This window comes from Abramis brama (genome assembly GCF_963993115.1).
Source record: "Abramis brama genome assembly, chromosome: 15".
Classification (NCBI taxonomy): Eukaryota; Metazoa; Chordata; class Actinopteri; order Cypriniformes; family Leuciscidae; genus Abramis; species Abramis brama.
In genome coordinates, this window is record NC_139977.1 from 16,937,714 (window position 1) to 16,953,977 (window position 16,264).

Here is a 16,264-nt window from a genome sequence, read left to right on the forward strand (position 1 = left end):
CTTAGTTACTGCTTTCTATAAAGCGTCTTATGCCCTCTCAGTATGAGTAGCATTTTTGCTCAGGTTTTTGCTTCCTCAGAGCTCTGCTCCGATAGCGTCATCAAGTAGTTGTCTTCATAAGCCTCCTTGGTAAGCTGCTCTGGGTGTAGGACGTTGCTAGGCCTCCTCTCACTTTAAAGAGTTGTCATGTTGAGGCCTCCATCCGCAGAGCTCTACCACACAGTGGTGCTGAGTTGTCAGGCTTTTGAGCCTCTTTGGCCACTGCCCTTAGGACCATGGGCCTCCTCTCGCTATAGAGATTTATTTTAGCCTCCGCTCTTTGAGCTTCACCTGCATATGGTTTGAGTTGAATAGGCTCCATTGAGCCTCCTCTGGAAGATATTTTTGGACTCTGAGCCTCCTTAGCTGTTGCTTAGGTCTGAAGCAGTTTTTGGCTTTTCGCTATGAGAATCTTCCTTTTTAGTAGGCAGTGTTGTCAAGTTGTTAGGCTCCCTTTGAGCCTCCTTGGCTTCTTTTATACTGCTCCTCAGAGCTCCCCCTTGGGCAGCATCGAGTTGTTAGGCACACTACGTGCTTCCTTGATAGGGGTTTGATGGGGTAACAATGCTGAGTTGTTAGGCAGGTTGTTGAGCCTCCTCAGCTGCTTTTTTGTTAAGCGTTGCTACACCTTCTCTTTTCTAAGAGAATTGTACATTTAGGCCTTTCTCTGGAGCTCCGCCCTTTTATGCAATTCCAAGTTGTAGGCGCTCTCTGAGCCTCCTTGGAGCTGTCCTGAGTATAGAACGTAGTTAGGCTTTCTCTCGTCTTAGAGAGTCAGCATATTGAGGCCTCTGTTCTCGGAGCCAGAACTGGGCAGTAACACAGAGTTGTAGGCTCCTTTCCTGAGCCTCTTTTGGTGAATCTGGGTTCAGAGTTTTAATCATTGTTTGGTCGCTCCCCTGAGCTCTATCAGACACATATATTAGTTTCAAGTTGCTAGGCCTTCTTTAGGCCTCCCTGGAAGACATTGGATGTAGCTAGGCCACTCACTCACTCACTCACTCACTCACTCACTCACTCACTCACTCACTCACTCACTCACTCACTCACTCACTCACTCACTCACTCACTCACTCACTCACTCACTCACTCACTCACTCACTCACTCACTCACTCACTCACTCACTCGTGGCTTCCTTGACAGGCATATGACGTAGTGCATTCGTCGTATGAGCTCAGCCATAGGCTAAGTGGTTAGGCTCTCTGTGAGTCTCCTTGGATACTGCGAGCGTTGTTAGGCCTCCTCTTGCTAGGGAGAGTTAAGCCCCGTTCACACCACCTTTCCTAAGAGAATTGTATGTTATTGGTAGACTGCACATCTGGCCATATCTATACAAAATACCATCACAAGTGATATATACAACTATATCATTTTAAGTTGACTAGGAATTTGGCTAGGAAGTATGCTGTTGGGAGAGTGTTTTTAATATTACCACAGCAGTGTTCAGTGGATTAAATCATTTAACGTTTCTAGATTAACGATCGATCAATCAACAAATTAAACTCACTCATGCTGTCATAAATTTGAATTTGACAAATAATCAATTTTCTTGTCCCCAATAGTCAACTTAATGCAGGGGAAACTGTAAAATGAACTGCAGCAGTGCTAAAATTGCATCATAAAATTATAACACTCGAACTATAAATGTATGATTTATACTCACTGAGACTGTCGACAGTTTATTTTCCATGCATCATTTTATTATATCCATGTATGTGGTTACAGTCAAATCATATAAAACAGTGAAATTGCCCTCAAACTCTTCTGTCTTGCCTGCACTCGAGACGGTGATGTGAGCTCCACTGAAAGTATTCTTTCCTATTGGTTGTCGCTCGCAAAAATCGCTTCTCATTTGCATAAAGTTGAAATTTTTTAACTTTTGTTGCATGTCTCGCGTCGCTTGACATGCCCACATTCTGTCGCCAATGGTCACTGTTGCTTGAGTCGCCGGAAGTCGCCAGCACTCCATTGAAATGAATGGGATCATGTCGCTTTGTCGCTGCGTGTCGCTGGCGGTGTGAACGGGTCTTTATCTTCTGAGATCTCCGCTCCCTTGAGCTCAGCTATGGCAGCATTTGCAAATTGTAGGCGCTCTGTGAGCCTCCTTGCAAGATGTCCTGAGCGTGGGGCGTAGTTAGGTCTCCTCTCGATTTAGAGAGTTGCCATGCTGAGGCCTCCGCTCCTAGAGCCCGGCCAGGCAGTTTGCTAAGTTGTTAGGCTCTCTGTGAGCCTCCTTGGCCACTGCGAGCGTTGTTAGGCTTCCTCTCGCCTGAGGCCTCCGCTCCCCAGAGGTCCGCTAGAATAGCAATTATGGGTTGTATGCTCTCTGTGAGACTCCTTGTAAGATATCCTGACCGTGGGGCGTCGTTAGGTCTCCTCTCGATTTAGAGAGTCGTCATGCTCAGGACTCCGCTCCTAGAGCTCAGCTAATGTTTGCTAAGTTGTTAGGCTCTTTGTGAGCCTCCTTGGCTGCTGCGAGAGAGATATTTTAAGGTAGGGTAGTATGCTAGGTTGTTAGACTCTCTGGGAGCCTCCTTGGCTACTGACCTCAGTGTGCTAGGCCTCTCATTATGAGAGTTGTTGTATTAAAGTGTTAAAGTGTTCACTCTTCAGGGCTGCCTGAACCAAAGTTCTGAGTGTTATGCTCTCTGTGAGCCTCCTTGGACGCTGGCCTAAATATGAACGTAGTTAGGCTTCCTCTCTTTAGAGTTATCCTGTTGAGGCCTCCGTTCTAGAGAAGCTCTGGTCTATGATTGTGTTGCTGTTGTGCACCTTAGATATGAGGTCTCCTTTGCGTTTGCTCAGCCAATAGGGCACTCATCAAGTCAGCATGGCGGCGTGGCTATTCCGTTCCCCATAGCACCATCTAGGGGACGCAGCACGAATTCCCTTTCGAAAGGGAACGTCTCAGGTTACACATGCTACCATGTTTCCCTGAGAAGAGGAACGAGACGCTGCGTCCCTTTGCCATGCTTCCGGTAGTACTGCACACATCTCTTTCAGACAAGAAGTGGATTACATATTTCACAGGTGCCCTTTTATACTTGCGGTAACACCAGTGGCTGAAGGACTAGGACGAGTATAAAAATAATAAACTGTATGAAATAAACCCCAGTATAGAAAGAAGTGTCTTCCAAAACTTAAAATCAAGACATCACCAAGTCGTCTCCACTAGTTGCCGACTGGTCAAGACTTACACATGGGATTTTATTGATAGGCGAAGTTCCTTCTTTATTTCTCTTGTCAAGTTCCTTTGACTGTTAAACATAATATGGTGGACTGCAATTTTTATGACACTTGCTAGAAAATGCTTTGTTTACATGGAATATTTAAAAATGTATCACTTGAATATGTTTTAGATTTTCTATCTTATGTCAAGTTGAAATGTTTTATATAGTAATTCAAATTTTAAGGATTGTGATATTGACCTTGTGTTTGCCATGTAAATAGCCTTGATGCTAACATGGCGTTAAAAATGTAACAACCAAACAAACAAACACCAGTGGTGACGTCATAGGCTGCCACTAGCCAATGTCAAGTTCATTGTCATGTTTAGACTCATGCTTCAGATACCGGTGACGCTGGAGGCATTCTCCATAGCCCCTCTAGGGGATGCAGCGTCTTGTTTCTCTTCTGTGGGAACCATGGTAACATGCGTAACCTAAGACGTTTGCCAAACATGTTTTGTTGGATAAAAAAAAACAAAACAAAAAAAACTTACCAATATAAAATAGATTTAGAGTAATTTTTTACTCCCAGTTCACCTAACAAACTGCATGTTACAAGATGTGAGATGGGTATAATTGTCACAATGGGAACTTGCTATTTATAGATAATGATTTGAAAAGATTATCTATCTTTGTAAGATAAAGTTAAATCTCAAGTCGCCTTCCACATCGTATCTTTCTTAGGGCTGGGCAAAAAAATCTTTTTTTCTAGTGATGCACCGATATGAAAATTGTGGCCGATACCGATAACCGATATTAATATTGCTGTTATGGCCGATACCGATATTTACCGATGTCGATATCTCTGTATAGAAAACACATTTTTATGATAATCAAATAAAGAGCTATTTTCTTTTTTGTGATCAATTATTTATTTATTTTCTTACAATCATTATTTACACAATGGAGAGGAAACACCTTCACAAGATAAAGAGAAAACCTTAGGCTGATTACATCATCACTGAAAATAAAACAGAGCGCAATTAAAGTGTTGCTCATTCTGGTGTCTGTTTCTCTTCCCCTCCCCATATCCTACCCATCCCAAGCCCACCCTCCAACCCCTAACAAGATTCGCTCAAGGTATTGAACAATTAACAACAACAACAAAAAAAAAAAAAAAAGGAAAGGGGGGAACACACACACACACACACACACACACACACACACACACACACACACACACACACACACACACACCTCTCAACCCTTTTCCATTACCACCCGTCCATCCTTCCTCCATCATTATGATATCCACACAGAGATCCACATAACATCAAGACATCAACATAATATCAACATAAAGAGCTATTTTCTAAAACACTCTTTTTTTTTTTTTACTTTAGAAATGACTGATATTGGGCACCTTTACCTGTGTGCAAAATATGTCATCAGATTTTCAGAAGAAAAAATAAATATTTATATAAAAATACATTTTTATAAAGGATACAAGTGTGTCCTGAATTCACACTATGAATAAGGATGAAAAGGCAATGAATAGGCAATGTATATATAACATGCTCATTGGGTTAAATGGTGAGATTGACAAGTGCTGAAAAACTGTGCTGTTGAATTTACGCCTCCAGCCTAGTTCAACGATTGTGTAGGCTGCTCTGTCATTAAGAAACATCCAGAAAGTTCCCAGATATTTAGGAGGGGAATACACACGACACGCATGCATTATATTGCATTGCATATAATGTGTGCTGGTCAACTTGTCTAAAATTAAGAAACTCCTAGAAAACAGTAAAAAAACAAAACAAAAAAAACATAGGAACATTGTGTACAATTAAGATAGGCTACTTAATTTATTATTCCAATATCCAAATAGGATACTAAATACCACAGGGAAAAGGGCTTCTATTTGTGACGTGCTGTCTTTGCATTTGAACATTGCACATTTTAAACAGGACACGCATTAGCTGAATAAATGTTAGCCAATACAAACATATTTATAGAAAACAGTTGACAATGAATAGACAGGAGTCCAATAATAGCATAACGAATCACTTATTCTAAAAATAATATCAAGTATAAGTTAGACGAATCCGACATATAATGAGGGCTGTGTTAACAGTAAAACGTCCGTCATTTAACAAATTTTAAAAACATGGATGGATAATACAAAATGCTTTCTGACATTTTGACAGAAAAAAAAACAAGAACAAAATTTAAACTATAGCCCGTCAATTTTCATTTTACAATTATCTTCTCTCTCTGTGTGCGCGCGTCCGTGTTTGTGAAAGAGAGAGAGCGCAGCACTGATACAATGGTAGCCTATTTTTTTAATCTATAAATAACGAACGTGCTAGTTTTCATACAAAATAAATATGTAACATAATTAGGTACTTTATTATTGTTTGTTATTATTAACACAATAATGTAACACATGAAGGCTACGTTTCTCAACACTGAGAATGAATAAATAAACGCCGGTTTCTCCAGCCTCGCGATTATCGGTAATCCACAAATCACACCTGCTGTCACTTTTGGGAAAAATCAAATTCGAACGGGTATCAAATATCAAGCAATGTATTTGAATATCTACGAGTCAAAAAACGATCAGTCAAAAAATGCGTCATTAAGAGGAAAAAAACATACAAGTCGCACTGGACTATAAGTTGCATTTATTTAGAAATTTATTTCACAAAAAAATAAAATAAAACAATGTTACGGACGGGACAGTTCTCCGTTACGGACGTGAGCGCTCTGAAAGCGGCACTAAAAGACTGCTTTAAAACTTTCACAGAGACCTCAAACAGAAAGCACAAAGCCTGTCTTTAAATTTAATTTAGTTTTGTATTAATTGTATCTTAATTTTGATCAGTTTCATCAACCAATTGCCTGGATTTAATAAATAAGTAGTAAATATAGTAGAAAATAGATAATCACGACACGGAGGCACCGGCGCGTGAACCTGGAGCTTGTCTCATAAATGAACCGAAACTCAGCGTATAAGGGAGCCTACTTGCCTCACAGACCTGAGACATATATAGAAAGCTTGAAATGTGTACAATTCAAAACGAAAGAAAACAAACTGTTCTCCGCTTATGTCATCCGTATGAAATGTGCATTTCTCTCTGGCGCGTTCACTACTGCGAAGATCGCGAGTCAGCATCGTCAACTTCACCTTCAAATTCACACGTCAAATACACAGGGATGATTATCGGCCTGTTCACATCGGCCCGATTTTGACATTGGAATGATACCGATGTGTAAAAAAATGACCATATCGGCAGATATTATATCGGCGGCTGATATATCGTGCACCACTATTTTTTTTCGTTTAATAATTTTTTTAAATGTGGTCGATTCGATAACAATTATCAAAATCCACAAATAATTTTTTCATGTACATTCAATAATATCTGATTGACGTTAATCTTATTACTAGTCTTTCCCACTAGATGTCATCCTCTTATTTACCTTGCACGACAGCAGGGACCCTGTCATTCATTCAGTGCTTAACATGCCGGATGCGTGTGCTCCTTTCAGCATGAAAGACGTTCTGGACAGCTGAAGGAACTGTCACTGTTGCGATCGGGCCAGTGCTGCATGGTCACAAAAGTTTATCATTTGCACGCATTTTCAAGCCTAGCCAATTTAAGCATTCAAGCGAAAGAGAACGCTTGTGCACACACCTGCAGTGCACACAGCTGCGCATCTCAGACAGCATGCAAATAATACAGTGAACTCTTTCACATCTCCCTGCCCCTTCACACAGATTTATCTCAAAATGTCAGTCTTTGCAAGTATCCAAGTAAACGGTCAGTTATGGCTCAAGTAAAAAGTAGAGAAAGAATGCATGTGCATCATTATATTGGGTCCGTGCATTAGTCTTAAAGTGACAGTAGCCTAATATCCCTGCTGCTGGCTGTTTTAGGGCCCTTTTTTAACGATTTGAAACACGAGTATCAAACGCGAAACGCAAGTAACTTTGTGGGTGGATCTCTGGCGCTGTTGCTATTATACAAGCGGGATAAATGACTCTTGCGCCTGACGCAAATCTAAAATGGGATGGTCTGAAGTAGCTACATTACTCATAGGTGTGGTTTGGGCATAACGTGAAGTAAACCAATCAGAGTGACATCTCACATTCCCTTTAAAATCAGGTGTGTTTGTTCCATGGCGGATTGCTATTATAACTGCGGATTTGCCAGGCGCACGCCAGGAGTGGTTCACAGCCGAGGAGACCGACGTTCTCGTCAGGGCCGTAAAAGACAGGGTAAATGTGTAAGCTAGATTTATGCCTATTTTTTCACATCTTCATGGACACCACAATGATTTTCCTCGTGTAGAATATTTTTCCTTGTAATTATGTATGGTTTGCAAAAATGTCAACTGCTGCGCCTGTGTAGAGTAGAGAAGCAAAGTGTATGCGCGTTGTGCACACGCTACATTACGGCCAAGCATGCGGCCTTAAAATAGCATATGAATAACGTGCCAGACTAGGTTTTTCCTGACGGAATTGTTTTCTGGAACTTCAAAATAGCACCAGGGAACGTTTGCGCCGGAACACGCCGCCTCTTTTTGCTGAACCGCCCCCGGGAGCGCAAGTTCATTCCCTAATTTACCGACACGCGTCTGTCGAGGGAAAAGTCTGCTGTGCGTCGGGTACAAAATAGGAATGATACATGCGTCGGTGTACAAAGTCAATTGCGCTGGGTGCAAGATAGGGCCCCATATGTTAGTCACACTACAAAAGACAAAGAAATTACTCCCTGCTCATTGAATAGCGCTTTTGTAACTGTAATAAGGATTAATCTTTATTTAATTTGTACTGTGAAGATTATATGCAGTGTTATTTTACATTTGATTTATTCAGTTTCTGTACCTGAAAACTACTGTTAGAGCTACCTGAAAAACCTTAAAAGTACTGATTATTTAATTTGTATCTTTGTTCTTTTGTATTTATTTACTTGTGCTATTGCTTGTAGTTTAATTTATTTTATTTTTTTTTATTAATAACTGTTTACTTGTCTTTAATAATCTTTGAAATTTATATTAGTTAGTAGGTTTAGCTGTGGTATCGAAATGGGAATCGAAAATTAAGTTTCGCTGGTATCTAAAGTTTTGGGTGTCATAACCTTATTTATTACAATACAAGGATACATGGGTCAAAAACAACAAAAACGATAACTATTTCATTAATTTATTATTATTATTATTAGTTTTGTGGTGGGGCCAGTGAAAATTTAATCATTGAATTAACTGAATCAAATCGATGCCCAGACCTAATCTTTATACTGTATAAAGGCCCGGTTTTACAGACAGGGCTTAGATTTAAGCCAGGATTAGGCCTTAGTTCAATTAGGACATTTAAACCGTAACTCTCGCCAAATTGCAACCTAGGCTATTTTTGTTAATCTACCCGAGTCAAACATTTGTGTAAAAGCATAATTAGAATGGAAACACTAAGGAGGCTCGACACAACATGAAACTTTGCTTGAAGTGTCACCAGGGGCTCTACACATGAACTCGAGCATTGACAACATTGTTTGTGTACACAAAGTTTACTAAAAAGAAAGGTTTTGTACGACTTGATCAGTTGGTGTTTCCGGTGGCTGGAATTTTGTCAGTCAAAAGTAGTCGATCTCCGAATGCAACGTAATGCATGAGCTTTCCCTTGTTTCCCTGAGCTTTTACTATCCTCATGTTACGTTGCATTCGGAGATCGACTACTTTGTGTACACAAACAATGTTGTCAATGCTCGAGTTCATGTGTAGAGCCCCTGGTGATACTTCAAGCACAGTTTCATGTTGTGTCGAGCCTTCTTAGTGTTTTAAAAATAGTGATTTTGATGCTATCACTGTAGTGCCCCTAGCACTCCCATTCAAAAAGGCATTTTGACCAAAAACGAAAATACAGTCAATCTTAAAAGTGGCGTTTCCATTCTAATTATGATTTTACACGAATGTTTGACTCGGGTATTAAAACTATTTTAATATAAGCAGTGCAAGTAGGGGTGTGCGATATGACGATTTTTGATCGTGGATGATTAAAATGTCTCCACGATCTGCTTTTTAAGAAATATCGTAGTATCGTGCATTCTATCAATTGCTGTTCTGGCACCTCTGTCCCAACATAGGCTACTGAACAACGCAACGTATATTCACATAAAATGTTAGCGCAGCGGAACGGGACACTGCAGTTCACAAAAGTTCATAATTTGCATGTGCTTTAATGTCTTGTCAGTTAAACATTTAATTTGCGTGCTGATGCGCTGTTCTAACGTGTGCGTTCCTCAGCGCGTACATGTGAAGCTCACATGCACTAAAAGCCTGTCTACCAGCGCCTGGATACTGGACTAAGTTATCTTCCGAGTCTTATTGTGCTAATACTGTTAAATACACACAAGGTTTACATAAACAAAGTCAGTTATGTCTAAAGTGAAAGCAAACTTGAGAAAATTGAGAGAAAATCTGCTTGTCAAATGCGTGTATATTAGACGCGTCGCGCGCAGCTCTTAAAGAGACAGTAGTAATAGTAAACACGCTGCCGCTTGTCCTTAAAGGGATAGTTCAACCCAAAATAAAAATTATCTCATTATTTATGCACTCTAATGTTGTTCCAAACCTGTATTAATTTCCTTCTAATATTTTCTAATATTTTTCTAATATTAATATTTTGAAGAATGTGGCTATCCAAACAGTAGGCCCCCATTGACTTCCATAGGAGAAAAATATACTGTGGAAGTCACTGGGGTACATCAACTGTTTGTTTACCCACATTATTCCAAATAACTTTTATTTTCAATAGAAGAAAGAAACTTATTCGAGTTTAAAACAACTCGAGAGAGAGTAAATTATGACAATTTGAATTTTTAGGAGAACTATCCCTTTAATGTTAATAAAACAACAAAATGCAAAGAGAAAATCACTCACTGCTCTTGACTGATAACTTTAATAGTAGCTTTAATAATTATCAATGTATAATTTATACAGTGAAGTCTGTTTTGTTTTATTTTCATATTTGAAAACATAAAGCACTGTTTATTTAATTTGTATATTAAGTTGTGTATGTGTAATGTGTATCTTTGATCTTAATATTTAATAACGAAGAAAATGACAAAATTTATCTTCGTCTGCCATTCTTTATTATTTTATATTTTGTTACCTAAGGCTTTGTTTTTAAAATATTGACATTAGTTTGGCTGTAATGCTCAGTAACAAAATAGTAAAACCAACATAAAAAAGAATCGTGATAAAATCGTGAATCGTGATTTTCCTGAAAAAAATCGTGATATGATATTTTTGCCATATCGCCCACCCCTAAGTGCAAGTTGCTTTCAGTTTAGACATCTCAAACATGCATTTTAGTCTGGGACTAAGCTTAAGCCTTGTCTGTAAAACCAGGGGAAATGTATTTGTGTTTTGACAATTCTTTAAAAAAGAAAACATTATGAAGCAGAACAATTCATAAAACCATAATAGGAAAAAGTATTACACACCAAGAAATATTTTTTGTTTGTTTTGGCAAACCAAAAGTGTATATGAGTGTGTAACAAAACATGAAACACGTGACAATGTAATAATGTGTTGAATTGATCATCCCTGACCTGAAACTCTTGTCCACAGTTCAACTTTTCAGTTGAAATCTACCATTGTCGACCCTTGTCTGAAATCTGAATGCATGTTAGTGTGGTTGTAATGTTCATTTGTTACCCAAATAGCTTTTACAAAAAGGATGATATTGAGATTTTAATTTGAATAGATTTTGAAGATGACCTTGTGACATTTTAAACTTGCAAAACCATTGCTGGAGAGAAAACACAGTAGTACAATTATACTTTAGCCTCCACTTCTCTTGGTTTCCCAATTAAAACCAAATTTACTACTTTCCATAAAAGGTTGTAATGGAATGTTTTCATTTCATTTGACAAAATCAGACTTGCAACTATTTTTATGTGTTTGTCATTTCGTAGGTTTCCTTTTGGCTGAATTCTTTTGACGTTCTGGTTGATATCATTTATGATCACCGTGCACTAGGGGATACATTATTTTAGGCATACTTTTTCTCTGATTTTATAAAATAGTGGTTATACACTAAGTTTTTGATTAAGACATAAAACAGATCTTTTTTTCTTTTTTATTTGACTCTGAGGTTTCCTGGAGCCGCCTGCACCCTCACTACTAGCATTTAGAATTTAATTAATTTCCTCAGAATTAGAACTGCTTTGGCTGCCAGTGAAAATATAGTGCTTTTGTATTCATAGTTTGCAAACTGAGCAAAATTAATTCTTTCAATGTGAGTAATGTGCTATGCAAATAAGAACTTATACTGTAGGCATTCTGTCATTGGGCAAAACTGTAATATACTGTAAATGTATATGTTTTTCTTCATTTTTGGCGTGATGAATAGGACTTTTGATTTAATTTCCTTAATTTGAACTCAGCCCATTTATTTTCCTTTGTGCTCTCCCCATAACAGTTCAGATTATTTTTTTCTCTCCTCGTTTTACGATGCAATTGTTCATATTCTCGTGCATATTCTCGTACTCGGTGTGCAAGCCAGTTCAAATAAGTCGCGATTGGATCCATTGCATGTCTTGAGATATCAGCGATTTTGCTTTCTGTAAGGACCAAAGATGTAACTAGATAAGAGAATGAGCCGAGCTTCGGTTTTCTGCATCTATAATCTTTTAACCAAGTTCAGGAATGGTGCCTCTGACTTTGTACTTTTGACTTTTTTTCACAGGTGATCTGGAATCAGGTAAGAATGCTTTTCTTCCTCTCAATTATCATAATACATACTCATCCCTCATCCCCTGAGAGAGCACATGGCTGCTGAAAGCTTTTTGATATGCACATTCTCTCTTCATAGTTTCAGGGGCCTAGATGTGGTGTTCAGCATGTATCCATTCACGATATGAGCAAGTTTCACAAGCAATTTTGATTTGAGGCAGTAAGAAACATGTGCCCACCATTAACATTTGGACTATCTTTTGCCTTTTCTTTTTAGCTGCAGCTGGTTTTTGTGGAAACGGGGACTGCTTGGTCGCTCACACGAATTGAATCATAATGTCCTGAGCGCGGGTTGGCTTTATCTGTCTATTACATCAGAACAGACAGCTAGAGTGGCCAGGAAGCTTTGAAGTGCTGTAAAAGCTTTTATAAATTTGAACGCTCTTACACACGTTACCATTTAGACCAAAAAAAAATAATTTTTTGAGGTGATTGACACACATGTCGGGTTTTCACATCTGTGCTTTTCCACGCTGAAATAACCACATTTACCATCCCAGGCAAAATATTCCAGAGAAATTTGTCATGCTGTATTTCGGGAGCTTAGTCATATTCCTGCACACGGCTCCCGTTTAATTAGAGAACTGTATCACACATCTGAACTCACCATATCCTACCCGCCAGGTGACTCAAGATGAAAGACGAACCACTTTATAAAATAACATTTTCAGCGATTTGACAGACATTTCCAAGGGATGCATTAGCCATTAGCCACAGTAGTTAAGCACACACACTTCTCTCTACACTGTCAGCGCAAGCTTTATTGAACCCCGTAGTTCAGCACAAACAAAAAAAGAAATTAATACTTTTGTTCAGCAAGCATGCATCAAAAGTGACACAAAATACTTTCTTTAGCAAATCAGCATATCATAATGATTTATGAAGAATCATGTGACACTGAAGACTGGAGTAATGATGCCGAAAATTCAGCTTTGCCATTACACCGGAGTAAATTACATTACATCAAAATATATTAAAATAGAAAAGTTATGTTAAGTTATGTAAATTAAAGTTAAGTTGTAATTATATTTCACAATACTATTGTATTTTTGCTGTATTTTTGATCAAATAAATTGTCTCATTGAGCATAAGCGACTTCTTTCAAAATCGTTAAAGAACCCAAATTTTGAAAAGATTTGTTTATATATACTTCTTCCTTTTCCTCTACCTCTTTTTCTTTATTATAATGATTTGTATTAAGGAGATTTTCAAAATTTATATTGCACACTTGAGATAATTAGGCTAATTATCTCATGCCAGGTTTTCGACTGGTGCCCAGGAGTGAATGATGGGTTATAGTGGCAGGTTTGGGTGTTTTTTTTTGTTTTCTTTTCTTTTTTTACTAAGAATAATGAGTCAATGAGTTTGAGTTTGAAGATTTTTGAGCAGCCTCCGGGGGTGCCGCCGGTGTGGAAGTGGATACTTTCCTAGAAAACAAAGTGCTTGAATTTTAGGACACTCCATGTCGTTCGCCAGACCCCCTTTAATACCGTATTGTTCTGAATATAAGACTACCCTGATTATAAGATGATACAATACGGTAATCTCCATAGCTCAAATATTGTAGTACAGCTGTATGTATGTAGTAAATGTAAAACCTGTTTAAAAGTCAGTGGTCTGTTATGTTCTTATGTTTTTAACAATAGCAGCAGCTTCTCCATTGCTATATTTGGCCAGAAACTATTGTGAAATACTTGGTAAAAACACTTAGGCAAGGTTGACTGTTAAGACATTTGTTGCAACGGTCTTACACTGCATTCACACGGGGCATTGACGCTTGATGGACGGTGTCTGCCCCCCACATTTCATTTAATAATCATGATTTCAATATCAAGGGAAGTAGCCATTGATCACACACTACTAAATGAGCAGGTGTTTATTGTTATTATATTGTCTATTTTAACATTAGATGCTTTCTTAACTGCTGCTTTCTCACCATTGTCATTTTTGTTGTTTAATTTATTGAGAGGAAAGCGTGCAGCACGTATTTACATATTCATCTAAACGTCGCTCTCAGCAACATGGACGTTAACAGTATATCACTGCAAAGGTATTTCCAACTTCTTTTTACTTCCAAGCAAAGGGCCATAAATGTGTCAAAGTAGCCAGAGCAACTTTTTTTCTATTTACTGATATGATACAGTAAATGTCACACGGGCAAGTGGTGTATGTACTTTCTCTTATTTATAAAGCACTTTACAACTGCACCTGCAGACCAAAGTGCTGTATAATCAGCAGCATACAAACCACACATAAAAACAACATGTAACTTACTAATACAGATACTAAGCCCAACCTCTCAAAAGCTAAAGACAAGAAATAAGCTTTAACACAAGCTTTAAATACATTTATACATATATAAACATGTATAAATGTACAAATACATTGATCTCTCTTAGTTCAAGAGGCAGACTATTCCAAAGCCTCAGACCCGCAACAGCAAAGGTCTGATCACCTTTTAACTTTAAATGAGATCGAGGGTCAGAAAGCAATAACTTATTATTTGATCTTAAAGACCTAGGGGCTTGATGAAGAGCAATAATCTCAGATACATAAGCAGGAGCTATTCCATGCACTGCTTTAAAAACATACAGCAGAGTTTTATATTTTATCCTGAAATCCAGGGGTAGCCACTTGAGAAGCTAAAATAGGAGAAATGTGATGACTTTTCTTAGCACCCACCAGCAGCCGAGCCACCACATTCTGAACTAATTGCAAGCATGATATAGTAGTCTGACAGGACCCCACATACAAAACATTGCAATAGTCAAGGTGAGATAGAACAAAGGCATTAATAACCTTTTCTGAATCTTTTCTCAACAGAATAGGCTTTAAATGTGCAATAGTCCTAATCTGGAAAAATCAGCTCTTAACCACGGCATTAATCTGCTTATCAAATTTTAGTTCTGGGTCAAACACAACACCACAATTTTTTACTTGGTCATGGCAATAGTCTGACCATGTGCCAAAATATGTTGGAATATCGAAGCATCCTCTGGCAGGGCCAAAAAGCATAATCTTTACTTTGGTTTAACTTTACCAAATTATGGGTCATCCAGCTCTTACGCAATTTCCTGTGAAAGCCATCCTAAAATATAAACACTTTTAAAATCTAAAATATAAACACTTTTGGCTTACAAACGTGAATAAAGGTAAGGTAAAAACATGTTTTGGAAGAAGGATTGATGATTTATCGACTCATTATTTAAATTTATTACATTTTGAACAAAAATTAAGTATATATATAAAAAAAGTACAAATTGTCTGTTCAAGCCATTTCAAGTCTATATATATATATATATATATATATATATATATATATATATATATATATATATATATATATATACACACATACATATTGCCTAGTTGAATCTTGTATAACTTAAATTAAGGTATTGATCATATTTTTTACAATGATAGAGGATGCATTTTTGTGTCCACCACCAGATCACTTTTGAAGATCTTGTGTGTGGAATCTCTTATTTACCTGTTCAGATTATCTGTTGCCCTCCACCTGCGTCTCTGTGGCTTTCTCTCTGGCTGAAATATGTGGCTTTAGCATGTTTCTTCATCACTTGCAGTCTTTCAGTCTCTGTATAAGAGAGAGAGACAGAGGTTGGGGCCCCGGCAGTAATATGTAACGGGGGAAGGGGGTCTTATCGTCTTTCAGTTGGAGTGGAATAATGAAAAGAGAACTTTGTTTTTAATTAAAGCGGGACCTTTGGGCATGATTAAGGGGCTAGTGATTAATCACTTCTCTGGTCCACTGAAGAGGCTGGGCAGGTCGGGCCCAAAGCCTGTGAATGGGAATGATTTACCCATGAACCCTCCAGAGAGAGGCCCGTATTTAGATTGCGGCCCAGCGGGACACTTCGATGCCGCTTTACATATGGATATGAACCTGTATAATATTTTTGGAGTGGATTTCCACAATTGAAAGGTCAGCAATGTAATATGAGTGCGTGTCGAATGCAGTCAGATGCGGCAACGGTGGTGGGAATGGTAATACATCACGTTGAGTTTAGTGGCAAAGCAGAACAGCTGACTCGATTTTAACATCCATTTTTATGTTCAAGAGTAATATCTTCATTTGAAACTATAAGCCTTACCTACCTATTGAAGATATAGCAATATTTCAGGGAATATTATAGGTTCGGTAAAAGCTCGATCCGACAGCGTTTGTGGCATAATGTTGTTTTTCTTCAGAAATTTCCACTTTTCCACAAAATCAAAAATCAAGGTTACATTGATT

The 16,264-nt window shown here is 38.2% G+C and overlaps 1 protein-coding gene across 2 annotated transcripts in view; it reads left to right on the top strand.

Annotated features, from left to right (window-relative positions):
• Positions 1 to 16,264, top strand: part of nrxn2a (neurexin 2a) — a 423,124-nt gene that overhangs the window by 140,575 nt on the left and 266,285 nt on the right. For both annotated transcript variants that reach the window (XM_084137438.1, XM_084137437.1), the window contains exon 4: positions 11,963 to 11,977. In XM_084137438.1, coding sequence (XP_083993564.1) covers positions 11,963 to 11,977 — 15 coding nt within the window. The remainder of the gene's footprint in view (positions 1 to 11,962; positions 11,978 to 16,264) is intronic.